The sequence below is a fragment of the Camarhynchus parvulus genome, chromosome 6 (assembly GCF_901933205.1).
Source record: "Camarhynchus parvulus chromosome 6, STF_HiC, whole genome shotgun sequence".
Classification (NCBI taxonomy): Eukaryota; Metazoa; Chordata; class Aves; order Passeriformes; family Thraupidae; genus Camarhynchus; species Camarhynchus parvulus.
The window spans coordinates 27,353,243-27,380,254 of NC_044576.1; the positions used below are offsets into that span (position 1 = coordinate 27,353,243).

The 27,012-nt window shown below is 40.9% G+C and overlaps 2 protein-coding genes across 3 annotated transcripts in view; one reads left to right on the forward strand and one right to left on the reverse strand.

Moving 5' to 3' along the window:
• The window catches only part of CCDC186 (coiled-coil domain containing 186), a 35,442-nt gene extending 28,410 nt beyond the window's left edge, over positions 1-7,032 (reverse strand). The window contains exon 1 of one of the 2 annotated variants that reach the window (XM_030951143.1): positions 6,913-7,032. The gene's annotated coding sequence lies outside the window, so the exon portion shown is untranslated. Of the gene's footprint in view, positions 1-6,881 lie in introns of both variants that reach the window. The other variant, XM_030951144.1, reaches the window with a different exon arrangement.
• A 113-nt stretch (positions 7,033-7,145) lies between these two features.
• Positions 7,146-27,012, forward strand: TDRD1 (tudor domain containing 1). The gene is made up of 22 exons (XM_030951399.1): positions 7,146-7,433; positions 13,443-13,561; positions 14,682-14,746; positions 14,942-15,089; positions 15,481-15,586; positions 15,905-15,944; positions 16,049-16,097; positions 17,619-17,699; positions 18,019-18,195; positions 18,698-18,805; positions 19,308-19,478; positions 19,759-20,004; positions 21,429-21,551; positions 22,448-22,558; positions 22,734-22,904; positions 23,809-24,054; positions 24,570-24,686; positions 24,898-25,008; positions 25,265-25,432; positions 25,766-25,987; positions 26,162-26,208; positions 26,814-27,012. Exons 1-22 carry the CDS (start codon positions 7,357-7,359, stop codon positions 26,904-26,906), a joined length of 2,796 nt encoding a protein of 931 aa, XP_030807259.1. The 5' UTR covers positions 7,146-7,356; the 3' UTR covers positions 26,907-27,012.

Consider the following 27,012-nt stretch of genomic DNA (forward strand, 5'->3'; position numbering starts at 1 on the left):
GCAGTAGTCTCCTCAAATGCTCTGTAACACTCACTACCCTTCCATTTTGGTTCAGTTCACTCTGCAGTTCAGGTTTAGTGTCCAGTGGCAGCAACCAGGAGAAGGGATGCTTGTCCTTCAGAGAGTTTCTTAAGGAGATAGCTAGAAAAGGGGTTTATTCTTAACATTCTCAGGCTCCCCAGTGAGAGCTAATAATGACTTCTTTTCCCTAGTACCACTCCAGAAGAGTGGGCAGCAACACATAGCTGAAATAACCAGCTGTCTGTCCCAGGCACTGTTACTGCTCCCTGTAACACATTCCAACTGATTTTACAAACAGCTCTGCTCTTCTGCATCCTTCTCTCCAATTCAACCAAAAATGCCTGTTCATGGGTTTACAGAGATTTTTGTTTGCTGGCTGATCCCAATGTTGTGAGAGCAAGAAAGGTAAAAATAGCTCCATTTTGATACTGAAGGTGCAGACATCTATGAATCACTCCAGTTTTGGCAAAGCTGAATTTGGGAAAGCAGACATACAGCCTGCCTACAGATATAGAAAGTTGTGGGGTTTCTCTCTGCATAGCCCAGTACTAGACTAACAGAAAATTCTACACCCCAGCTCAACCAGGTAGAAATGTAATGCTTTCACAATGACTGCCCTGTTTGTTCACCTGCAATACTTCAGAAACCAAAGTAGAGCACTGAAGCACCTGAAACTGTAGCTGGTCTAAAGAGATATCAGGAACTGTTCACTTTTAGTACTCTGGCTTTCTAACAGCCCTCCAATCAAGAGGCCTGTTCATTGATACACGTGATACCTGAAAGAATAAATACTTTTAACTTAGCTGTACAATCTTTCAAAGATTATCCAATTATAAAATAATAAAGGTTAAAAAGCCAAGATACACACACCAAAAGGCTACTAAAAAACTCCAAAGTACCAGTTAAATCTAGAACTGAGAGGTCTGGAAGACAGACTTTTTTTTTTTTTCAATGAAAAGCATTATCGTCATAAAATTTTAACAGCAAAGAAAATACTGACTTTTTTTCAGTACCACCCAATAGCAAATTAAAATGCAGTTATCTGAATTTGCAAGAGGAAGTTATGTGCATTTTACAGCTATTTTAAAGATTCACATTTTCACCTCAAGTCACATTGTAAATAACTCTCCCATTACTCCAGCCCTCCAACTACCAGGTAAAGCTCTCAGCAACCAGGTAAACCTCTCAACACCCATGGACTGGACTCAGCTACAAATAAAACATCCACTATGTTTTACAGTGTTCTGTGTCTTGACCTGTAAAAGCACTGAGTGCAAGTAGTTCCCATCTTAGCAACAACCTGGAGGTGAGCTGAGACTTCAGCTCTTCTGCTGGAATGGAATCTAACATTTAGCTCACATGCAAGCATGGACTGCCTTTTATTCAGTAATACTGTGCAGTGTTTCAAGACACACTTTTTTTCTGACATGATTTTCAAAAATTCTTATAAGGATCAGCAATGCCCTAAACCTATCCTGAGATAGCAGTTTTATATTTAACCCTTGGAATCTCTTATTCAACAATAATTATGATTTTTAAAAAGGAATCTAGTGTACATGCCAACTCAGGATCAATATATATGCCACCACTTAAACTACTCTGCCTCCTACTCATTCACATTAAAGAATACATAATATTAAATTCCAATCCACAGATTGATTTTTATACATGGTTCATTACACTCAAGAATCCCATCTTGGAAGCACCTGTCTTCATGTAAGCAGCTACTGAAGCTCATGAAGCAAAGATAAATCCATAACTTTACCAAAAGCACATTTATCAGTTATAGCGCAATAACAGGTTGGTTCTTTTCCCAATCACTGCAGTACAGACTAAAGGCTCTGCTGAAGAGATTTTTTATGCTGCCTTACATTTCCATTCATGCATCCATGAAATGAAGTGCCATATGACTGAAATGTCAACAATCAAAAGACTTTCATGATAAAGCTCTGATGCTCATCAGAAGACCCCACTAAAAGCAAAAGCTGCATATGAGCACCATTTGCACAGTTCAGTTATGGACTCACTTCCCTCTTGCAGGTTCCTGAGCAACAAAAAGAGAGAGTACAAGTGCTTTAGCCAGTTCAACTGCAAATTCAAGAGTTAATGTGAGATGCAGTATAATCCAGTCTAACACCAGAGATGGACTTTGTATTTCAAAGACTTAACTAGGATTTATTGGCTGAAGAATACTGAACAGAATAACAATGATTTGTAGTTTTCTTGACAAGTCACAAACATATGAAGCAACCAGCAACCCAATGTAAAACACCTTCACAAATGCCCCAGCATTTATTAGAAAGAACAAAACTTGCCTGAACAGTTTGCTCCACAAAGGTCTCTTTGTCTCCTCTAGCTATCATGCTGTAAAATACTCCATTGGAAACACAATCTTAGATGAATCACAACAGAAAAATAAAGTACTTTCTATTATCTTTACAGACATTTTCCTAAGCCAGAGATATTAAAGTAACCATTAACAGCCAGACAACTGTTAGAATTAGTTGCCATTTTAATTCAATTTCCAACCTATTACACTCAGGTAAGAGATGAACCTGTTAGACAGTTTATGTGCTACCATGTATATAACGACAACCCAACAAGACTGCTAAAGAATAATTCTGGGGTATGAAAACATTTCTAGCTTCTTACAGTTGTGCTGTTCGTTGCAAAACCCAAAATGCCTCTCTTCATGAACTTTTCACATCTTTATTACACAATAATCATTACTCAAGCAAACTAAAAAATGCTTTTCCAAGTCAGTGCCAACTTGTCATTGCATCAGAAGTCTTGGTAAGAATTTTACATGACAGTAAGACTAAAAACAAAATTGAAGAGAAATTGTATAGTTTGTTTTAGCTCACTGTAATCCTAATAATACTTTTACCTAGACTAATCTGGACAGACTGACTACACCTTTTTACTTCACTTGTTGGGTGAAGTTTTTGGTTTCTTTTTCCTAAGGCTACTTTTTCCATAGCTACTGTCTGCTAGTCAACACAGTGATCAGCAAAACACACTTTCCTATTGCTTCCAGTTAATCCCCAGCTTAGCTGTGTTTTGCATGGAATCTTTCACAAGAACTCTGTCACAAATGGCTTTCTCAGACTAAGCATTACATCACCAGGTAACACTGCAAAACAGGGAAGCTCAAGTACTAGAGACAACTGTTTTCAACTGGAGTTTGTTTAAAAAAAGGATCCTGCTAAAGAAGTTCTGGTTTATATAAGATACAAAATGCAGCTCTACTGTACAGCAGCTGTGTAGAGAAACAAAACAAAGATTTGGACTAAATTGGGGTAAAAAGATCCAAAAAAACAGATATTTTACATAATCTAATGTGAGATGAATTTCAAACTCCTTCTGGCTTCAGGTTTATATATTTGCTTACAATTCCACATTCAACATTAATCAGAGCAGCAAGTCATACAAGTTATGAAACACACTAAAAGAAGATAAACTGGACTGGAAAGCATCAGCCTAAGAAAAAGACAGAATTCTTAAGCTGAAGAAGAGATGATGTTGATCACCCCTGCTTGTACTCCATAAAAAAAAAAAGAGGGTGGCCATAGGTCTCACACACTCCCAGCCATCCTGTATTTACAGACAGCACATACAGGAAGCAAAAGGAACATACCAGAGTCTCACCCACACTAGGTGTCCCAGTATTAATTCACTTTTGCCCAAGATCAAATAGAAGTGAAAAGCTGGCTGTGCACTGAGACACTGAGTCCTCCAGCCCAGGCAGAACTTGACACAGCTTCTGACTCAACTCACACAAAGACCTGCTTTGATGCATGTGCTTGAAGGGAAGGAGTGGAACAGTGAATATACACAGTGGTACTTGTAGGATTTCCTTGCTTTTATCAGTTTTACACTTCAACTCAATTATTACTCTCAGGTTTTTAATGTGACTTCATTAAACACCAATGGCAGTGCCAAGGTGCAAAGCTCAGCATTTCTATCAATTCTTTGAACATCAGACAAGTGCTTTAGAAGACAAGGTTTACTCAAACTTTATATTTGCTTTCCTTGGCTTACATCACAAGTTAGATAGTTGAACCGAAATTTACAATTCCTTCAAGGCAGCACCAGGTTTTCTATCAAACTCATGCACATGGTTAATATTATGGTCATATTAACTCCATGTCTGGAGCTAACAACTCCAAAATAAAGTTCATCAGTTAAGGTTTGACAAGTGAGCCTGGATTTGCTCCCATCATAACACAAGTCATGGGGTACATCTTGAGAGTGTTATTTTTTGTCATAGGAGCCCCAACATTTGAAGCTCATGTATCAGAGGAAAACAACACCCTAGCAACAGCATCCTTTCACTGTGAACATCACACGAGGCTTGCATACTTCAGGGTTTGCAATCTTCTGTGTGTCTTCAGCACAGAACAACTCTTACTGCCACAAGTCAGTAAAATGAGTCTCTACTTCAGCAAGCAACGAATTCAATGCCAGCAACAGCACTACTGTCACCTTTCAGGTTTTAGCACCCTGCCTTTAGCTCTGCTTACAACGAGGCCAGGAGCAGCTCTGTCCTCACTAGAACCCTGTTTTCATTCACCTTCTGACACTGATAACATCACCTGTGCAGAGAAGAATGTCTTCAGGGAGGGGAAGAAATCAAATTTATGACTGAGTACACAACCTGGAGAAAGCACACATTCCATGACAGCTCTTCCACACCTGTAGCAGAGCCATAACTCTTGCTCACACTACAGAAGCCAGAGCTCTGGCAGACCTTCTTACAAACCTGTAGTGTCATGGCACTAGTAAGATATGGATCTTGGCATATATGGCACTGGAGATTGCAGCAAGTTTGCTTTCAATGGCTCTTTTCAAATGTTGTTTCCAGAATATGCCAAAAGCAGTAAAATTCCACCCATGGAATTACTGCCTGTATGGTCACTACATACAGAAAAACACCATCTGGAGGGAGAGTAGAGTTCTACTGTTTTCAAATCTGACCTTCCTAGAGTTTCTCCAGTATCCCTGAAAACAAATAAATAAACACTTCAATCCTTTAGGATGTGAAAAAGTCAACTTTGAGCTCTATAGAAGACTGTAATTACCTTCTGTTAATTAATCTAAGACATAGTATTATAGACAATATTGTTATAGTATCAGTATTCCGTGTACTTCTTGAATTTAGGGTCATGATTTTCCCCTCTATTCTGACATTGATTTCTTTGTGATGAGTTTTTTTCACGCTCAATTTGAGGCAGCAGGTCTTGGACTATGACTCGAAGGTAAGTATTATCCATGAGGCTATCCAAAATTGTCTTTGGCAACTGGAAAGTAAGTTCAGAACGATTCAGCCCAGAACTAAGTACAGGATATTGCTTCCTGGACCCCACACCTACTAATTTAACATGCTTAATAACCCAATTAAATCCAGAAAAACATTGCCTTTCTATTTTTCATAGATCTTTTAAAAGCCAGCTTCAGGAAGTTCAGCATTAGCTTCATATAGCATTAAGCAACAGAGCTGCTAATTAGAACCAAATTAACCACTCTCTGTATGTAGTTCTTCAGTCCTTTTCTCAACAGTTTGAAACAGTGAACCTCACAATGCCAACAAACATCAGTCAACAACTCCAAATCAAACCTTATAAAATGACAGAAAAATACTGTTTTAAAACCAGAAAAGATGACTGAAGATTTTCAGGAAGAGCTCAAGGTAATATACAACTAGTTCTTTATTTAAAATAAAAAAAATGACATTTCAAAACTCATCCAACACCCTCCTGAAATATCTTCATACTTTTCGTTTCTCATATCTCCAGAGCTTAATCATCTCCTCCCTGAAGTCAAGTGCAACATAAGCATTCAGTGCAGCCAGTGATTACATTAGAGAAACACAGAGAGAAACACAGCTGTGGCTCAGTTTCAATCATTTCCTTATACAACAAAACATACCGGGATAGGAGCCATACCTGGATTTTTAGTGTATTCTGCTTGCAACATTTTAACTTCTGAGAAGCAGTTCTACAATAAGATAAAGTAAAGCAGCGCTAAAGCTGGAATGCCATACTTCTCATCTTCACACATTTCAATTCCCTACGAAATCCTCTTTTAGTCTGCACGGAGTCTCGCTGGAAGTATACATGTATCAGACTCACCTGTGCAGACTATTTTCCGGGACAAGAGCCAAAATCTGTGAGCCTACATCACAATCATTTTGCTGAAGTCCTTTCAAACCTAGAAGGGCAGGCAGCTTTTACAAATACCATCTGCAAAAACAAGGACACGTACCCTACCGCAACACCGCAGCCGGCTCTAAAAAATAACCTTCATAACAGCTGCTGGGCTTTGCTATCTAATTATTTACCCATAGAAAAAATCAACACGCAGTCAATGAAACAGCACGACGTAATTAACACCACGGAAAAGAAAGCTGTACAGAAACAAAGGGACTGCGAGGCAGCCCGGGAGCCTGCGCTCCCCGCTCGGAGGTCCGGACCGGGAAGGTGTTGCTATGGCAGGAGCTCAGCCCCGGCCCTGCTGTCACCTCGCTCCCTCCTCCTGCGCCTCGCCCGCGGCCCCGGCGCGACCGCTGCCAGCCCAGCGCCCCCACCTGCACAGGGACAGCCCCTCGCCACCGAGGGAATTCTGCCTCCCGCCCGTCCTTCCCCCGCCCCCGCGTCCCCCAGGGTTTATCTGCGCTGACAGTGAAGCGGATCAGCGGCCCCGCCGCCCCTCCCGAGCCCGCCGGGCAGCGCCCGGCCCGTCCCGTCCAGCGCCCTCGACCGCTCCGCGCCGGCCCCTCGAGGAGCCCGGCAGTGCCCGAGCAGCTGGGGGACGCCGGCAGTGCCAAGGCGCCGGCTCCGAGCATCCACCCACCCACTCACCCGCCCGCCCTTGCTGCGGCTCGGCCCTCACCCGGTCGCTACACGGGCAGCAGGAGCAGCGGCGGCAGCGCGGCCATGGCGAACACACCGTGGTCCCGCTCCCCGCCGGCCGCCCGGCCCGGCGCGCTGACACATCAACAAAGATGGCGGCGGCAGGCGGGGCCCCGCGGCGGCGGGGGCGGGATCGGGATCGGGGCAGCCCCGGGCGGCGGGGCCGGCTCTGCCCTGCCCGGCAGGGCCGCGGTTCTTCGGGATGGGCCGGGGGCGACCGGGCCGTCGCGGCAGCCACCACGACCAGCGGGTGACGCGGGAGCCATCTCGCCGCCTTCCCTCGTGCTGCTGCCGCGTTCCCACCCGCGCCGCCGAAAGCCGCGATCCACTGACGGTGCTAGAAGCTCCGAGCGGCTGGATGTAGGACATCATGCTGCGGTGTTAGTGTACTCGGCGCCAGGGGACATTTAGGGTGGGCATTAGGATGAATTTCTTCACGGGAAGGGCGATCAGCCAGCGGAACGGACGGTCCAGGGAGGCGGTGGAGTCACCGTCCCTGAGGTATTTGAGGAGAGCCCGGCCGTGGCACTCAGTGCCCTGGTGGTGTTGGGTCATGGGCGGGACTCGGTGATCTCAGAAGTGTTTTCCAATCTAATTAATTCTATGATTCCACACAAGACAATTTCAGGCATGCGTCTATAAATTGTTTCAGTCTGGATGGGGTTTTTTTTCTCTTCTTATTTAAACATGTGTTTCTGTTAACAAGGGATCTCATGTCAGACATTCCATGGCGCTGTCTAAACCCACAGCCCTGAGCAGCTGCCTTACAGGAGGGCTTCTTCACCCCAGCAGTTTTCAGAGAGATGGTTACGAAGATGCCTCTCCTTTTTGCAGGATCCAGTGCACAAGTAATAACAAATAGAATCTTCTCCCTTAAATAGCATCTCATTCTCCATAACCAACCCCTGCACGTTATGTCAAAACCTTCTGCACCTACATATCATGCAAGAGTCAATCCAGTAATGTTAATAAACAGCTTCACTTAGCACCTGCTGGGACTTCATTCTGATTGGATTTTTTAAAAAAGTGAAAATTTTGCTGGGCATCAAAAATCTGGACTGCATTTCCGTGCTGGGATCAGCAGTTTTTCAGTGGAACACAAAGCTTTTTGGAATCCAGAGCACGTCATAAATGCCATTTTATTTAATAAAAAAGAAATTGAAAAAATACCTTAGCAGACAAGCTGCTAAGTGAAAGCAGTTGTATTTGCTATAGCAGCTCAGCTAAAATGAGCATTGGCACCTCTCCTGAAGTAACATCTTAAACATAATAGAAAAGCTAGTTAGAATTGCTGAATGATTCAAGTTGGAAGGGATCTCAGTAAATTATCTAGTCCAATCCCCTACTCATAGCAAGGCTAACTATGATGTTAGATCAGATTGTTGCTTTATTTTGGCTAATTTATTTTCATATGTGTATAAAAGCATACACATACCTACATGTATGAAAACATCACCTACCCAATGAGGCAGAGATGATTTCTTCACTTTGTATCATGGATGACCTTCAAAGTAGAATGTGCTGCATAACTTCACTTACAAACATTAATTGAGAAAGTTATTTTAGAGCAAGTTCTTTTTCTCCATATTCTTTCAAGGCATTTGGAATTTCAGAGCTGCAACTGCAAATTTGGGGGTCCTAGAAAATGCTCCTTAAAACCTGTAGTTTAACCCCAGCCAGCAACTAGGCCCCAAAAAGCTGCTGGCTCACTCCCCTCTCCAGTTTCAGAACTGGAAGAGTCAAACTTTAGGTCAAGATAAAGACAGTTTAATGTGACAGAAAATAATAATCATGACAATATCTACAAACCCAGTGATACACAATGGAATTTTTCACCACTTACTGACTGATGCCCAGACAGTTCCCAAACTGTTCCCTGGTCAGCTATTCCTCAGTTTACGTACTGAGGATGATGCCATTTGGTATGGAATAATCTTTGGCCAGCTGGGATCAGCTGTCCCAGCTGTGTTTCCCCCCTCCCTCCCCAGCTTCTTGCTGGCAGGGTATGAGAAGCTGAAAGGTCCTTGACAATAGTGTAAACACTATTTAGAAACAACTAAAAACATTAGTGTGTTTATCAACATTGTTCTAAATCCATCCTAAATCCAAGGCACAGCTCTGTACCAGCTACTAGGAAGAAAATTAACTCTATCCCAGCCAAAACCAGGACAAAACATTTTAACTGATCCTTAAAAAGAACAGTGGGATCTTAGAAAAAATCAATCTGTAAACCTTTCAGTGCCGTAATAACTATAAATCTTTCAGTGTTTATTATTCTGGGAAAGCTAATACTGCTTCAGGTAATTAAGCAATGTCCTAGCCATCACCTCTAAGCAGCAAAGGAGTCAGTCATATGTCTTTAAAAACATTAATTTGAAAGCACAAATGGAAGTAGGTTGCAGAGAACACTCATGCCCTCACCTTTAACCTCCAAATAACACTTTAAAGGCAAGTGTCTAGCCCTTGCTTTGCTCAAATTATACTGTGCATTCCAGCTTTCTAAAAATACATTAAAAATCAGGTGTACTCATCAGAGATAAGTAAAAATTGTCTCTTTTCAGAAAGCAATGCCAAGCAACACTCACTTGCTAATTGCCATGCAGCACAAGTCTAAGCTTTGCTTTCAGAAAGGGTTCTTTGCCACCACTGCTGCCGTTCTACAGCTGAGCTGCAAAGTTCACACTGCTGCTCTGTAGCACAGTCACTTCAGTGCCCAAATGCTTCTTTTCTTATTTGGTTTTCAGGTTGTTTAAAGACAACTGCAGAGACATCAGTATACTCTGGCCCCAGTCTTTTTAAGATTTGCGCTTTTACCTTGCTGTACACTTTGTCTGCAGTCCTACTGATATTACCTGTATGTGTTTAGTGTGTTCCAACAGACCTGGTGGAATTTAATCCGATTTTTGCCTTTCATTCTGGGCATTTTTTAGAGAAGGATTAAAATCAGTTTAAGAAAATATAGCCTGGTTAGTGCAGTTCTTCCTTAAAGGCAGAAGAAAAGGACTTTTTTGTACTCAGCTGGACTCCCCATAGCTCTAGTCCCAGAACTGATGCTGACAGTTCTGACTCCTATAATACTTGTGCTTAACCCACATTTTCGTGTGAAGAGTATTTTATCCCCAGGAGGTGGCCACAGATACTTAGGGAATGATAGTGACAGGTCACAGAGTCCTTCCCCAAACCACTTACATGATGTTAATCAAAATGAATTACTGGACCTCTTAATTAGCCAGCCATAGCTCTTATTTGGCATGTCCAAATGCTGAGGAAAACAATTCCTGAGGGAGAGAACTTGCCATCTGAAAGACAGACAGTCCTACACAACAGACTTGTCTGCTGCAGACAAGCTCTGCATTGCAGAGGCAGAAGCAGAATTTGGCCCACATATTCAAAAGATTGTAGTTCTGGCTTTTGGCTTATGTTTTATTATATAAGAAAAAGGAAAGGAAATGTTCCTCTGATTGCTCAGTTTCTAGATGGCATTTGTTAACTATCCAGAGTGTTTCTATAGCTTTGCCCACTGAAAGGGCTTACAAAGCTATTTTTTCTCCTTCAGCTAAAGAAGTGTTAGCAACTCCACTTTAAGGGAGAGCAGTGAGGTGGCTCAAACAGCCGATGTGCTGAGTGATACCCCACACACCTCTGAGACCACTGGTGTCAAAGGACCAAAGGAGTAAAATGTTTCACAATAAGAAAAAACAGCCATTGGAATAATCTCCTCAAGGAAGTGGTGGATTCCCAATCCTGGACAATTTTAGGATTCAGCTGGACAGGGTGCTGGATCATCTTGTCTAGATGTTTTAAGCTATAAAGAAAGCCTATTTTTTTTTTTTTTTGAGAGATGTTTGAATGACAGAGAAGTATTTCTTAGTACCTTACTGGTATTTGTTCTTCCTAGGCATGAGGATTACTGGGCTAATCTTGGGGACAGAGGAACAAGGGGCAGGGAGATGATGTGGGTTTCTTGAAATCCCACCAATTCCTACCTAGTTTTCCTCCTTGTTGTAAGGGCAGCCTCTGATCCACTCAGCTTTGCTCAGGCTGGAGGTTCATGTGAGCCAGGAAGAGTCTTTCCTCTGACTTTATTAGGTGATATCTTAACCACTGAGAGAAAACTCAGCAGCCCTCAGATGTGTTGTTCACTTCTGTTTCGGGAATGCTTAGTTTGGCAGACAGGATCCTAGACTTAAATACAGATAATTTAGACTGAAACGCTGTCACAGCCAGATGCCAAATGACTTAAGGCAAAATAGCTATGCTTCAGCTACTTCTCTGTGAACAGAGATAATTATTCCCTGCTGTACAGAACATGTAACAATAAAATCCATCACTGATTTTATACACGTTAATAACAAGTACAACAATGTAGGCACTAAAATAGATCAGATTAATTTATTTTTTGGTGAAAGCTTAATTGCACAGCACTGAGAACACCTGAGATCATGTCTGAGTAGTAGCATGAAACTGCAGCAATCTTGAGGATGAAGTATATTTTCCCATGAAGATAGAGACTTGGAGGTGGGAGACAGAAGTTGAAGAAAAGGGGAAAACACCTTGTATAGAAAAGAAAGAGGAAAAAGGACAAAGGAAAATGAGAATAGGTTAGAAATGGGAAATGAAATTATTTATGTTCTTGGCTGCCGGGCAAAATTCAAGTACTTTAAAATACAAATCCATCAATTTTATGTATCAAATTTCAGCTTTTTGCATAGCTCTCACAGCCATTTTCTGAATTTGTATCAAGTAAATTGGGGTTACTGGTTCAAGCATGAGTAATTATGTCCACAAAGATGGTCAGAGGCCTGGAGCACCGCTGCTATGAGCTCAGCTGGGAACTGGGGCTGTTCATCCTGGAGAAGTCTCGGAGGAGACCTCAGAGCACCTTCCAGTACCTAAAAGTACAAGAGAGCTGAAGAGGGACTTTTTACAAGGGCACTCGGTGACTGCACATGGGGGAATGGCTTCAAAGAGAGAGGATGGGTTTAGATTAGATATTGCGAAGAAATCCTTTGCTGTGCGGGTAGTGAGGCCCTGACACAAGGTTTCCTCGACAAGGTGTGGATGCCCCATTCCCCACCCCTGAAAGCGTTCAAAGCCAGGCTGAATGGGGATTGGAGTAACCCGGCCTGGCCCCGATGGCGACACCGCGGGCTGCGGGCGGCCGGGCAGCAGCACATGCCCCGCTCCGCCCCTGGGCACCGGGGTCCCGCCTGGGCGGGGCGGAATGAGCGGCACGGGCCTGCCGGGAGCGCCTGCAGACGTCGCTGGCCTGCGGGGGCCGCTGCTTACCCTCTTCCCGCCGACGGTCCTCGAGTGAGCGCCCGGCCCTGCTTCCCGCGTGGGGCAGCGCCGACGGCGGGGCGGCGGCCCGGGGTGAGCGCTGCTCTGAGGGGCGGCAGGGGCCGGGGCCCGGGGCGGGCGCGCTCTGGGGACAGGGGCGGAGCGCTGCTCTGGGGGGAAGGGCGGGGTGGCCCGGGCGAGCGCGCTCTGAGGGAGGGGCTGGGGTGGCCGGGCTGGCTGCTCTGAGGGGCGAGGGGGGGGGCAGCCTGGGGTGAGCGCTGCTCTCGGGGGAGAGAGGGGCAGGGGCGGCCCGGAGTGAGTGCTGCTCTGAGGGGCGAGAGAGGGGCCGGGGTGGCCCGCGATGACCGCTGCTCTGAGGGGCGAGAGAGGGGCCGGGGTGGCCCGCGACGGGCGCTGCTTTCGGGGGAGAGAGGGGCAAGGGGTGGGCGCTTCGTTTTCCCCCGGGAAAGGAGCCGGGGCGGCCCGCGGTGAGCGCTTTGCTGAGGGGAGAGAGGGCGGAGGTGGCGGGGTTGGCTGCGAGCTTGGGTGCAGGCCGTGGGACGGGGCTGTCTAATTTTATTCTGAGTTACTTAAAATCGCTTAATTTTAATCACTTAAAAATCTTTTTAGAATCAGTTAATTTTAACAGCACCTCTTTAATTGCTGTTGTTGAAAGCACTTTTCTGGTAGAGTTGATGTGCAGTGTCACTTAGACTACTGTGCTTTATTCGCAGGTTCATTTTAGTTTGTTTTTGCCTATACTTTTCATTTAAAACAATTATATAGCGTCTTAGCATTTGGACAGCAGGTGCTGAAAATGCATTTCGGCAGAGCCCAGGGCTTTGCTTCCCCTCAGGCAGCCGCCGTTGGGGCAGTGGTTCCCCTCAGGGCATGAGGAACCCTGGAGTGCAGCCTGTGCTTTTTATTACTACAAACTTTTTTAACAAAAGTACAGCGAGGTCTCTTCCAGAGGCACAGTGATCTTTACGTGCAGGTGTCGATGGCTGCTCCTATGTGTCAGTGTGTTCTTCTTCTAAAGGAGTTTTCATAATTTAATCTCCTGTATTCATTGTTGAGTGCAGAAAGTGTTTTGCTGTGCAAACAAAAGAAATAGATGGTAGAGAATTAGCCTTCCAAAATGAATGCTTGAATATATCTTCAGAATATGACCCAAAAATACTTTAATTTGGGTGCCTGCCTGAATTAATCTTTAAATCCATGCTTTTGCAGTTACCTGGCCCACAGCCACCTTTGGTCATACTCTAATGTCAACCTTTACGTGATGGCAGAACCGCTTAATCTTCAACATAATGAAGTTGCAGATGCAGATTTAAGCAACAGGGTCACAGGTACAAACTTACTGTTGAAAAACTTTTAGTTTTGAGGCTGAGTTTCTGAAATATTTAACAAAATCCAATATTTTGTAAGCAAACAATATAGGGTATTTTTGACAAATGTAGAAACAGTACAGAAAGCTTTAACAACAGCACAAGTGCAGTAAGAGAGACTTGGTCCTAAGCTTGACAGAAGTATCTTGACTTTATTCTTCTGTGGTTGTGGATATGCTTTATTATTGGTACACATCATCAGTATGAATATGGCTTGTAAATATAACTCCTAATTATCCAAACTTGTGCCTGCTGAAATGCCTCAGAATCTAAAAAATGCACCAGGATAATTGAAGTGTTAGGGAATTTGGACTGATACATGGGAGTTGGAGTTCCTTCAGCAATGCTTCTTGCCTCTTAAGTACCTTGCTTCTGATCCATGTTCTCTTACTCCCAAGTTGGGGAGAGGGAAAGGCTTCATCTTGGGAGATCTGAACTAGCTTTATATGCAAACATTTTGGGTCTGGAGAGTTCATGAAATCTGATTTTGTGTTAGGCAAGAGTTTTAGTTCAGGCAGAGTTTACAAGATTTACTTGCTTCCAGGTGGGAAAAAAGGCCATGAAAGCTTTGTGTTGTCTCAGTGGAGACCTTGGACAGGCCTGCTAGACTGGAACAATATCTGAGTGGCATATGTAGCCTAGAACAGAAACAAATTCTTTGTAGGTGGACGAGTTGCCCACTTATCAAAACAGAGTTCCTGCAGGCTTAGCTGAATGTCTTCTAAGAGTTGTTTGGTAAAGAAAAACTCTCAGGAAAGACCACGAGGTTTATAAGGCACTCACTGGAAAGTCAGAGTATCTTGTTCCAGAGTGTTTTGTTTCTCAGTATTGAATGATAAGCACAGAAGGTGAAAGTGTTGTTTTAATAATACCACTGATTGCATGATTGAGTAAATGTGGTATCAGAATGAAAACAAGTGACTTCCAGAGGGTGTCATGGTCCAAGCATCTCCCTTCCCTCAAATGGGCTGTCAGAATAGTAGGAGTAGCCAAGAGCCTTGTTTCTTCCTGCAAATATTCCATAACATAGGCATGTGTTGGTGTTTTAATCAGATCCCTTTGCAAATACTTCTGCTTCTAGGAAGTTCTATGGAAGACAAAACTGGTAGAGAGAACTGCATAGCTGCAGCTGATAAAGAAAATACTGTGAGTTATTTCACTTTATAGTTGCCCCAAGTATTCTGAGCATTTCTAGGTAGCAGGAGTTATCAGCATGTATTTCTCTTTCTAGAATTTAAAAGTTTTGTCTCCTTTTGTTGTCATGTTTTTGTATATTAGAATATTTCTACCCGAATGGGCAGGTTTTTCCTGTAAGAATGACTTCAGGTTTTTCTTCCACAGGTGTCACATTCTAATTGGATTAATGGGAAGCCAAAGAAATTGAAATGTTCCTCTAAGAGTGCTTTTTCTATTTGCTATGATAAGAGTTTCTTGAGTTTGTTAGTACCACCCCCTAAAGGGGGCACTTGCCATCGTTGTGGTCTGTTTGGTAAGTGCCTGCTGTCTTGTAGCCTGACACACAGTACATCTATCAGTGAAACCAGACCAGGTTTGCTCAGAAATGTCTTTAAATGCATAAATATTTTTAACTCTCAGACACAAGTATATGCTATTCAGAACATAGCTGGAGTAACAGAACTGACAAGCAGAAGAGAGAATTTCTTTATCAAAAGTGGTGGGTTTTTTCCCTTAAATGTAGAAGGAATTTGGGATGTTTGAGCAGCAATGTCTGATAGCTGTATGTCAATACAAATACCTATTTGTACGTGCTTAGAATTGCAGGGGAGCTGTTTTGTAAAGCAGTTATTTAACAGTTGTTGTTCCTTCCAATACGTGTTTTGCTCAGCCTTCTCTTGTCTTTTTTTGTTTGTTTGTTTTAGGAAAGCTGAGATGCTCACAGTGTCTGCAAACATACTATTGCTCTACAGATTGTCAGAAAAAAGACTGGCCAGCACATAGAGTAGTTTGTGATCCCCTTAAACAGAAGTAAGTTTGTAAAAGTTCTGCCAAATCATCTTCACAGAAAAACAATGTCCCTCCCACTACAACATAAATGACCATGGGAAGGCACTGGTACAGTAAAATATGTTGCTTATGCTTAAGCTAGTACTGCATTGTCTTATGCCTGTCATTATTACTTATTACCATATTTGTAATTCTGCATTTTAGTGGATGAGGAATAAGGGTTGGCAAAAATCACATACTATGAACACAGCTTTTTATCTATTTGCAAGTAGATTGTATTATTAATGCTACCTGTCAGTCTTTGGTTCTTCAAACTGACATCTTTTTCTTTGATTACAGTTTAAGTCATAGCAAAACCAAGACAGGAGTTTATCTTAAGGTATGTCACACAATTTTGGCTATGTCTTGACTGGATCTGCTGTGCTGATATGATCTCAGCTCATAGGAAAGCACTATTCACTAACTGGTGTTGATATATTGCAGGAGGAAGTGAGGTTGAGTTTTGCTGTAGATGTTGTACTTCCAGATTCTGGTGAGTGCTTGGTTGTGTGGGTAAAATAACTCACCAAAATTAAGGCTTTTATGTTCACACCCCTCCCTAACGTGTAAAAGATAACCTGTTTTTTTTTCTTTTGCCCTCCTCCCTCTTGTCACTTTCCCAACCTCTACCTTGACTTCTTTTTTTTTTTTTTCAATTCTAGTTTTTCAGCCTTTCCATAAAATGTCAGTGCCTGAAATACCTTGCTAAGCCTTATAACCTTAAATTTTAGGAAGGCTACTTTTTCAATAGAATTGTATTAACTTCAGTGTGTTCTGGATCATCTTGTTTCTTTTTCTGTTTTAATACATGCATGAAAATTTGGTACCATTTTGTTTCTTTCTCATGTATTTTTAACTCTTTAAAAATTAGTGTCAATTCCTAGTTCCACGTAGGATTTTACCAGCTTTCATTATATTTCTTTCATACATGCTCACTAAGTATTCCAAAGAAAGAAGAATCATTGGATATTGCTGTATCCAGTTGGAGAACTCTATAAGCATGTTTATATTTCTAACTTAGCAAGCTCCAGTGAGAGACAAGCCAAGCACAAGACCTTTGAGGAGTCAGAATTCAGATTTTCAGTTGCGCTGGGTTTGATTGTCAAAGCAGATCAATACATGTGAGGTGTACCTTTTGTCATGTGGAAGACTATTGTTTATGTTTTCTTCTGGCTGCAGACAGGAATGATGTAGTGCCAAGACCATATTCATTTAATTGATCTGCAGCCCACAGAAGCGTTCAGGGATGTGGTGGTTGATGCTCCTAGCTTGCTGAACTTGCTCATGTGCAGGAAGCTTATCTCCATGTAATACTGTGCAGTCTCTCAAAGGATGGTTCACTTTAGTCCCCTGTAAATTCAACTGATTAAGGATTGTGCTGGGCATATTTCACATTTGGTTGCTTCACAGCACACTAGTGGAGAAGTGATGTGTAACCTGCCAACCTTTTGGAGGGAAGATCACATAAATGTCACTGCATTCTTGAAATGTTCCATGCATTCATTCCAGACTTTATAAGCAACTGAAACACCTGTATTGAGGTTTTAATTTGAAAATAATGGTATTGAAAGTTTGGAATGCTGCTTCATGCATCAGAAGTTGAGTATGTGACAGCTGAGAAACCGAGATTTACAAAGACATCTTGACTAAATCATTACATACTCAGTGTTGTAAATAATGAGGTAAGTTATGAATCCTTGTGTCTAAAAAGCAATAATCAGTTTTTCAGCTCACAGTCTTTAGTGACTGCAAGTAAATGTTGGTTGTTACTGCTTGTCTCATTTTATGAAGTCAGACAGTCTTGGAGCTGTGAATGTGCTCAGAAAACTCAAGTACTTGAGCTACTCTGAAATTCCCTTTCTTTTGCATTTTAAACATTAAGTGCTGAACAAATAAGTAGAACATGCTCACCTTGTGATAGGAATATAGATCTGGCTCAGAGGATGGTTCTGAAGTGAAACTAGCTGATGGCTATTTTGTGTGATAAATCATTTATTCTTGATCTATATTTTAGAAGACTGCCTAAATAAAGTTCCCTTAGAAATGAAGTCTCATTTAACTTCAGGAAGTGATGCCAAAGTAGACTCTCCAAGAGGTAAGCAAGCAAGCCAGACTAAACTTGGGGAATTTTAGATCCTCCTGTACTGCATGATATTCTAGCTGCTCACTAGCATCACCTCAAAGTTAAAAATGTTGGCTAATGGAGCTTCAGGTCACTGCTGACATAAGCTCATAGACATTTTAATAGTATAAAACATTTGTATAGTGATTATTATGTGAGCATTAATTTAATAATATGACAGAAGCCTTCGAAGTCCAAAGCATCAATAAAAAGAATGAACTATTTCAGTATGTTTATGTTTTCAAAGTCAGCTAGCTTTTGATTTGCAACCTTTTTTCTTTTTTATATGCAGTATCAGAAAACCACTCAAAGGGAGGTGAAAAAAATATACCTGAGGATGAAGACTCTTCTCACTGTGTTAATTCAATTACCAAGTTTGTCTCTTTAAGTATTGGAGATGAATTTTCTGGTGTGGTTTCTCACATTCAAAGTCCAGACACCTTTTTTTGTCAGCGGATGCAAAGTGCCCGTAAGTGATGGGTTGGAAATGGGATGTAGAATGCCTGGTATGGCATTTTTTTCTTTGGTAGGGAGTGGCTGGAAGAAGGTGAATTTTTCTTCTGTGTCCATGTGCAGCCTTTTAATTCTGGGTAATCAGTAGCAAAGTGTGTCCTTTGGGAAGAAGTGGCCTCCCTCATCATCTGCCTGTTGTTGGAAGACCTGTCTTCCTTGGTTTCTTCTTGGCTTGCCTCCACTCGCTTGCTTTCAATTTGCACAGGCTTCAGCTTTGTCTCTTTGATGAAAAAATCCATCCCTGGTTTTCCCTGTCTGTTCACTGCTGCTGTGATTCCTCAGACACACATGAGGACTCTCTTGGATGTTAATGATTGAAGAGCCCTAGTCTGATCAGTGTTACACATTTGAAATAATCTCCATTAGACTACAAGATGTTCTTCCAGGCTTTGAGATTAATTATTTTGTAATAATTGCAAGATAGGCTATGTTCCAAAACTTATGTATTTTAACATCAGGTCAACTTGCTGAGCTTGAAGCATCCCTTAATGAATACTGTGGCAAAATTCCCAGTAGTCCATCTTTCCGTCCTGCTGCTGGCAATGTGTGCTGTGCCCAGTTCACAGGTAAAAATGGACTGAAAATACTGTGTTATGTCACTTAAATTTATTACCAAAAAGATACATTTTGTAATTATGTTTAGAAATGTTTTACGTAGAGTTTATTTATCTCTGATTTTTAGCTGTGGGTAATGCTGGGTAGTGATTTGAAAAATTGTATCTGTAAAGTACCAATTTTAAAATGTCCCTTTATTGAGAAAACTCTTAACGTTGGATTCAGATTATTTAGAATAGCTTATTAAGAGGTCATGGAAAGTTTGGGGTTTTTTATGTTGCTAAGTACTATTTCCCCAGGGCTGGAAATAGGTATATATTTGAAATTTCAGTCCCCAAAAGAAGCACAGAAGAAATGGGATTATATGGAATGATGCTGCTCTCACAGACTGCTTCTCAAAATGCTACTTTAGCCAACACCTGGTAGTCCTGAGCTGTACTGAGATGGATGTATTTTTATATTAGTCTGTCAAAAATTCATTCTCAGACAAAACATCTGTATCTTCCTTTCTAGAGGACAACCTTTGGTATCGTGCTGCTGTTACAGCTTATGCTTCTGAAGACACTGTTTTGGTGGACTATATGGATTATGGTAATTCTGACTCTCTTCCACTGACCAGACTTCGTCCTATAATTCCAAGCTTAATGGACTTGCCAGCTCAAGCCATAAGATGTAGCCTGGCAGGTATGAAGTAAATGATTAGCAGTTTCAAACTAGATAGGGGGAGAACAAAGTGGTATTACATAACCACCACACCTGTAGTATCATACATGGAAACATGGGAAAGGATGGAGGTGTAATGGTAGGGCATTATTTCCAGAGTTATTAACTGTCATGGCATATCTGTCATGTCACATAAAATGTGACAGATATTTCAGAATGTACTTGTAGTTGTTGTACCTGTCCACACATTGGTGAGAGTTGGACTGACCTCAGAACCTTTCAATACTATGTGACTTTTTAGGTGTAAAGGCACGATTAGCATGGACCTCAGAATGTATTTCGTACATGAAAAAACTGGTGAAAGACAAAGTGTTGACAGTAAAAGTAGTGGATAAAGAGAGTTCTAAATCCGTGGTGGAGCTTATAGATGCCTCAGGTACTCCAGTAATAAATGTATCAAGCCTTCTCCTTGAGGAAGGCTTTGCAGCTGAGGAGCTGAGCACGGCCTTACCAGCAGCCAGAGGGAGTGATGCTGAGCAAGCCAAGGGTGAGTATGAACACATCTTGCTGCCCTGGCATTGTTCACCTCCTCTAAAGTGGGTACAGAGAATGCAAGCTCTTCTCTCTAAGAGCTTTTTAGTCTGGCTCATCAAGTCTAGCCCTCACAAGTCCAAAGTTTATCCATAGCAACTGAACTGTAGAGAATTGTGTGTCTATGTGTCTCTCAGGTGAATCTTATTTTCTATGTGTCTGTCCAGGTGTGCACACTTAACAAAGTTGTTATTGCCCAATTTTGGAAGCTGGTACTTTTGTTAGAAGTCTTACAATTTCCAGTTGAAGTAGGTTATGACTGCTTATTACCTAGTTATTCCTACATCCTTATCCATTAGTGCAAATAATATTTGCTCTATTGTCATCTTAATTATCGTATATTTTACACATAAACCCACATACTTAGTCCTTGAAAATTTGACTGTAGTAGCTTATAAAGCTTCAAGTCTATGCTTAAATTGCCTTGTTTGAATTTAGTGGCCAAAGCTTCAATCCAAGAGATTTTTGCTAAAGTTACATTAGATTTCTTTGAAATCTTGGGGAAGAATCCTGGCTTCTGTCTTATGAAGCATGCTAGGTTCCTTTTTTTTTCCATCCTGTGTCTGACAAATGTATGTATTCTTTTCTGAAAACTTTTTGTCAAGTCTACATTGAAATAATTTCGATCTTTCTCACTAGAGGCCCTGTGGCCAGGACACAATTATTCCTTGTCTTTGTTCAGAAGAGTAAGGAATCTTACAAAAAATTAGAATAAACAGTGCTTTCCTGGCTGTATCTAAATACATTTTGATCTGTGGCCCTCATCAAGGCCCTGTTTTGTACGTCCTTTGTTTATTGTTTACCTCTCACCTTTTTGTCATTTCAGTCACTGAGCCAGAGCTGTTGAATGCAGGTTTTAAACAGAATGCATTCTCCAGTGCCATGTTTTAGTGTTCCTATGATCTGTTCTACAACTTGTGTTAAATAATAAGTTTCTTTCAGGTACCTGAGTATAATATTCAGTGCAAATTTCTGCCACCAGTCTTTCTAGTAATCTTTTTTGCTCTTCCTCCCTAGGATGTTTCCAGTAGTCTTGGTGACAGGCGTTTCCCTCTTCTATGCTCCTACCCTGTTTCTAGGAACCAAAGTTCCCCAGTGTCCCTCTTGCCCAGGCTGTTGCCAGCTAGCCTTTACCTCTTTGTGTAATTATTCTTCCCTGCTATCTATGGCTTTCTTTTTTTGATAATGAAGAATTACATTAAAGAGGCCTATTTGTCTTACTTGGTTTTACTCTGCAAAGAGGCTCTCACTGGTAATTAGTCTGTTGGACAGTTTATAACAAGAAATTCAAGGATGTGAATGAGCTTGCAGGATGGGTTTTTTTTCTGTGAAAGTTACTTTAATTTCTTTTCATTCTGTGCTTTTTTCTGTCCTCTCTAGAGGACACAATGAACAAAAGAATGTGCAAGTGGATTAAATTAACTCTTAACCAAACACTCAGTGTCATAGTGTGTACAGTGTACAATCCTGGAGAATTCTACTGTCAGATTTCAAACAGCCATGGTAAGTTTTTCAGCTTAATTCTTTCTGATAGTTTCTTTGCTTCCTGGTTTGTCATTTTTTTATAGTTCTAATGAGCCAGTGTGTCAAGTGAGGTTACAGCACAAAGGCTTACCTCTGAGGTTTTTATCTAAGAATACAAGCGGAATGACCAAGAAATTGGGTCATGGTGCTGAAATCTGAAAATGTTGAACATAAGCAGTAGAGGAAAGTGGAAGAGTTACCATAACCTAGCCAAAGGATATCTTAATTTTTTTTTCACTGGAAGACCGGCCGGGCTTTGGAATAAGTTGTTCAGGAAGGTGGCAGTCATTGTCTCTGGAAGTGTGCAGGAGGCATCTGGATGTGGTGCTTAGGGGTGACTATGGTGGTCCTGGGTTGATGGTTGGACTAAATGATCTTGAAGGGTCTTTTCCACCCTTCATGATTTAGTGATTCTGTTAATAAAAGTGAGTAAGAGACATGTTCCCTGTGCCAAGACAGTATTTACTGGACCTCTCTTCTAGTATGGTCTCATAATTTATAAAAACTTAGAGATATAATAATTGTAACACAAAAATGAGAAAATGCAGCCATTGAGATGTGACTTCCTGTTGGATTAGTTAAAAAGTAATCTTGTTTCTCTACCAGAAGTCTTTATACAGAGTTCTGATAGCCATTGGTGTTTTAAATGCTAGAAAAAGAATGTGACAAAATTCAGTGGCTGAAGAGGGAGCTAAAGGCATTCAAACAAAAAATATGGGGCAGCTCTTAAAAAGTGAGAGGTGTTTGTTCCTTTACTTACATAGTCAAGGAGTACATTTGAAGGTTTACGAGTAAACTGTAGAGTGAGCAGCATTGATAAAGTTCAAGTCAGCTCATTTCATTGATCTCATCTTTGTTTTTTTTCTGATTTTCAGAGTTACTTGCTCTAAACTCGCTTAACAAAACATTGTCTGAATACTGTCAGAAAACACCACCAGATGTTTTTGAGCCTGAGAAGGGAGACCCTTGCTGTGCTTTTTACTCTGGCAAGTAACAGAATAAAATAGTTTTCTTTTTATAGGGTGAACATGAAAAATCAGCTGATAGTTCACATTAGTAGAGGACAGCAAAGAATTGTATTTATTTACTAACAAGTAAAAGCTGGTAGACTTAGCAAATGTGTGAAGTAATTACTAATTTTTTTTTAATCTTTAAAATTAGAGGATGGTAACTGGTACCGTGCTGTGGTGCAAAAAGTCACTTCAGATGGAAGAGTTCGAGTGAGCTTTGTGGACTATGGGAACACTGAGGATGTACCACGGGATAATATCCGACAGATCTCACCCTCGTTCCTAAAACTTCCATTTCAAGCAATTAAATGCTGGCTCTCAGGTGAATCTTATTTTCTCATACAAGAGCTCTTGCATTTAGGGACTTGCTGCTTTGGGTGAAGGAGGTGATGGCAGGGAATACTGTGCAGAACACTGTTCTTTTGGGTTTGTTTGTTTGCTTTCTCTTCTCTGAGCTCCTGCCAGTTCTCTGGAGTGATCTGCATGGACTTTGCTTACTGCTTTACTGGTCAAAAGGGAACTTGTTCAGTTTGCTTCATCTGTAGTGCTTACTGTTTTTGGTTGTTGCCTTCTTAGGAGTAAAGGTGCTTTTGTGCAACTTTATTTCTCAAAGCTTTTGCAGGCAATTGAGCTAATCTGTTTTAGTGAAGCAAGTTGGCCTTTCAGTTCTCTTTCATTTGACTCCTGAAGAGTTTGGCACTGTATTGCTGTTTCTCAGTGTTTTGCAAATTCCTTTTCCTCACCACTCAAAATTCTGCAGAACTTCTCTTTCTTTCTGGTGTAGTCTGCTTGATTTAAAAATGAAAAGTGTGGAAACGGGAAAAAGCTCAAAACCTCATTTTGTTCAAGCCTCTTGTGCTGTTCCCCTGCCCACTCACCCTTAAAACACTTAGGTTTTGTCTGCTCCTTTGATAAAAAGGCCTGATTATACTGATCCAAAACCAGTTTTAATAATGTTATTTGTGCTGAGGCAAAGGATTTACTTGGCTGAATCATAAAATATAAAAGATGAAATTTGGGAGTCCTGAGAAAATGTGAGCATTTAGAAAAAAGGAAGAAGAGGGAGAGCAGTTAACAGGATGAAGGACAATGTGTTGCCCTAGGGTAGTAGAAGTAGTCTTGATATTTCAAGGTATGCTCTAAAGAAATTTTTTAAAGGAAATTAAAATGTTGAGGAAAGTCAATATTAATGAATGGAGATGTTTTACCAGTTTCTTACTTCCCAGGTATAAAGCCTGGAAACAGCAAATGGAATCCAGAAGCTACAAGAAGATTTCATATGTACACTTCAGGCTTAGAGCTTCAAGCCACAGTAACTTCCCTTTCTGAAGATGGGGCAGGTGTAGTGCTTACTGATAATTCCACAGATTGTCCAACAATTATCAGTGAGATACTAACTTCAGAAAAACTGGTTGTAAAGGAAGTTCTACAAGATAAAAATGACTTTCCAAACACATCTGTGGACCAGAAAGGTACTTAAAGGAATGTTAACTTTTAGATTTAACAAGAATTTTCAGTCTTCCAGCCTTTAACTGTTATTTTCTTGTTTAACTACAATTAGTATCAATTCATGGTTTTTCATATATTGTCAGTTCTTAAAGTTGAACACCAACTGCCCTGCAGGTGGCATTACAGACAAAAAGAGAAAGTTAAAAATCACTGTGTGTTCTTAAATGAATGTTGTTTGACTCTGTGGAAATCAGAGAATTAGAAGTTTTCTAAGACTGAAACTTTTCTCATGTTTGCTTTTCAAGGTCTTTTTTCTGAGCTGTTTTTTACTTTAGCTACTTTTATATGCCAACAGTTTGTGAACAGCAAAGTAAGCATCATTTATCTTGATTTAGATTTGTCTTCCTGAAGGGAAGGCATGTAGTCATGTGTGAAATTCAAAAAATTATTATAAATATCAAATAAATAACAGTTCCTTAAAATATATGTGTGCTTGGAGGACAGTGGTAACACTGCATTTTCTTACAATTTCTATTAGCAGCCTCACTTGGGCAATGGAAGTCAATTGAATTGGCTGTAGATGAAACCATGTCTGTCTGTGTAACTGAAGTTGTAAGCCCAGACTTGTTCTATGCTGTACCATTTCCAAATAAAGGTAAGAAAAAGTGTTCATTGCTCCTCATACCAGTAAGAAGTCACTGTTGCAAGCTAGTTAATAAAATTAATGTGTGTAGTGAACTGAACTGTGTAGAAATGTATCTTGGGCAGTAGGAAGATACAAAAATGTCAAAGGTGGGAGCAGGGGGCTTAAGTATGGACTTCATTGTACCCAGACATGGTTAGTGAATGTGGGTTTTTTCCTGTAGGTCAAAAGAAGCTCTTTAAGGAGCTGATTTCACTGGAAGACTATTGTAGATCTTCCAACAAGCAGCCCTTCCAACCAAAACTGGGTGAAGCCTGTTGTGCTCAGTTTTCAGGTGAGACATTCCTTTGTCCTTCCATTTCCTTGGCCAGTGTAAAACGCAGCTTTCATTTTTGCTGTAGACAAAGGAAAAACACCAGCTTGAAAGTGCTTATGGATCTCTTAATTGTGCTTCTTGTCAATTGGCCTTTTATATATCCACCACAGTATTTAAAAATTCTTTAAAAACTCTACAGTTTCTTGTTCTCAGGATAAATTGTGTTTATAAGATGATGCTTCACACGTGACCATTCTTGCCCCAATCTTTTCAGGTAATGGCAATTGGTACAGAGCTGTTGTTCTGGAAGCTTCCCAGTCTGCAGTGAAAGTTCTGTATGGAGACTATGGCAACACAGAAACTTTACCCCTTTCAAAGGTGCTGCCAATCACTGATTCCTATTTAAAGCTGCCTTTTCAGACAATTACATGTTCACTTGCAGGTAAAAAGAAAACACCCCAAAATAACAAAAAAAAACCCCACCCCAAAAACCTCTGACTGGTTTTCTTGAACATTGTATTTTTTACCTGTTCTGGTGGTAGTGTTCATTCCTTAATACTGGTAAACAACATTACAACCTTCTGAAATGGTGTATTGGTAAACACAGTAAAAGCTGGTTTAGAAAACATGGTTTTAGTTCATTGTCTCTAGAATTTAAGCTATTTATATTAGGAAAATTTAGTAGCATATTTTCCAAAGCATATATGTACAATTCAAGTTATAGCTTAAAGGAATTATCTAGATAATAATAGACTTGATTTTCCTTTTTTCACAGGAATAGAGAAAGCTGAGTGGTCTCCATTAGTGCTTGACACGTTGAAAAAACTATTATTGAAGCAACCTGTCACAATTACAGTGAAAGGGATTAATGGAAATGTTAATTTAGTAACAGTGGAGAAGCACTTGGACAATGGTTATGTGAATGTAGCTGACGAACTGCTAAAGGAGGGTTTGGTCACATCCTGCAGTGCTGAAAACTCACACAGCGAACATCAAGGTACATACTTTGGCTTGATCACTTCAGTTTGCTTATTCTGAAGAACTTGTAAACACACGTGGTGGCTAAATGACTTTTCCTTCTAAAAATCCTGGACAATGCCACATGTCACCTCTTAAATTAGGGAAGGAATGTGTGTGTGTCTATTTTGCTCATTCACTTTGGTTTTTGTAGGTAATGAAGGTGAGACCAGCTGCTGCTGCAAAGAATTAAAAGTGCAAGTAAGATTTTCTCCAAGCAATACTTCCTTTTTTATGTTTCCAGAATTCAAAAGAAACCCTGTGTAGGAAGCAAATGGGAGTAGGGGGAATAATAGCTACTGAAACATGGAAGTTTAGTGAAATGTATCCTGACACTTGTTCTCAGTTTTTTTTTATATATGGTAATAATTAGAGCACCTTGAAGCTGAGGGAGGATGGTGTTTAGAGCACACAGACTTCATTAGTCTGTACTTTGCCCCACAGACAGCTCTTAGTTAATTTTTCAAGTGTTTGAAGTCTCAGGAGTGGCACTTTTCTCTGTTATCTAATTTAAGATGGTGATCGCAATCTTAATTTGAGTATTTAATCTGTTTGGTTTGAGGAAGCTGTTTCAGAAAAAAAAAAGGCGGGGAGGGACACATACATGGACAAGGGGAGGTCAGCTACAGTTCTGTTGGCTTTTTCCCCTTCCAGAAGACTTTACAACAGAAAGGAACTAAATTTATTTATTGAATTAATATGGTATTTAGCTGAGTTTGTCATATTAGCATCTACCCTGATCTGAAATCAGCAATTAAAAAAACCCCAGAATTGTATACTTCTAACTCTTTCTGCTTATTCCACAGCTTGAAAAGCATAAACAAGTCCTACTCTTCCTTTTAAACAAGTTTGGGAATCCAGATGGATTCACTGATATGAAAAATCTGTTGAACCACTAAGTCTCTGACATGCACCATTTCATTTTCCTGTCCACCAAGTTGCTGCAGTTCCTTTTTTAGAAGATCAAGAGCATCAGCTTAAAAAAATGAGGGTCACTTTGTAGAA

Bases quoted from the DNA above. Each gene is read 5' to 3' on its own strand.
- TDRD1 (XM_030951399.1), top strand. From the start codon at position 7,357: ATGAATTTCTTCACGGGAAGGGCGATCAGCCAGCGGAACGGACGGTCC. The intron at 16,098-17,618 runs GTGAGTGCTTGG...TCTATATTTTAG, and splicing joins TGTTGTACTTCCAGATTCTG to AAGACTGCCTAAATAAAGTT. The intron at 17,700-18,018 runs GTAAGCAAGCAA...TTTTATATGCAG, and splicing joins CAAAGTAGACTCTCCAAGAG to TATCAGAAAACCACTCAAAG.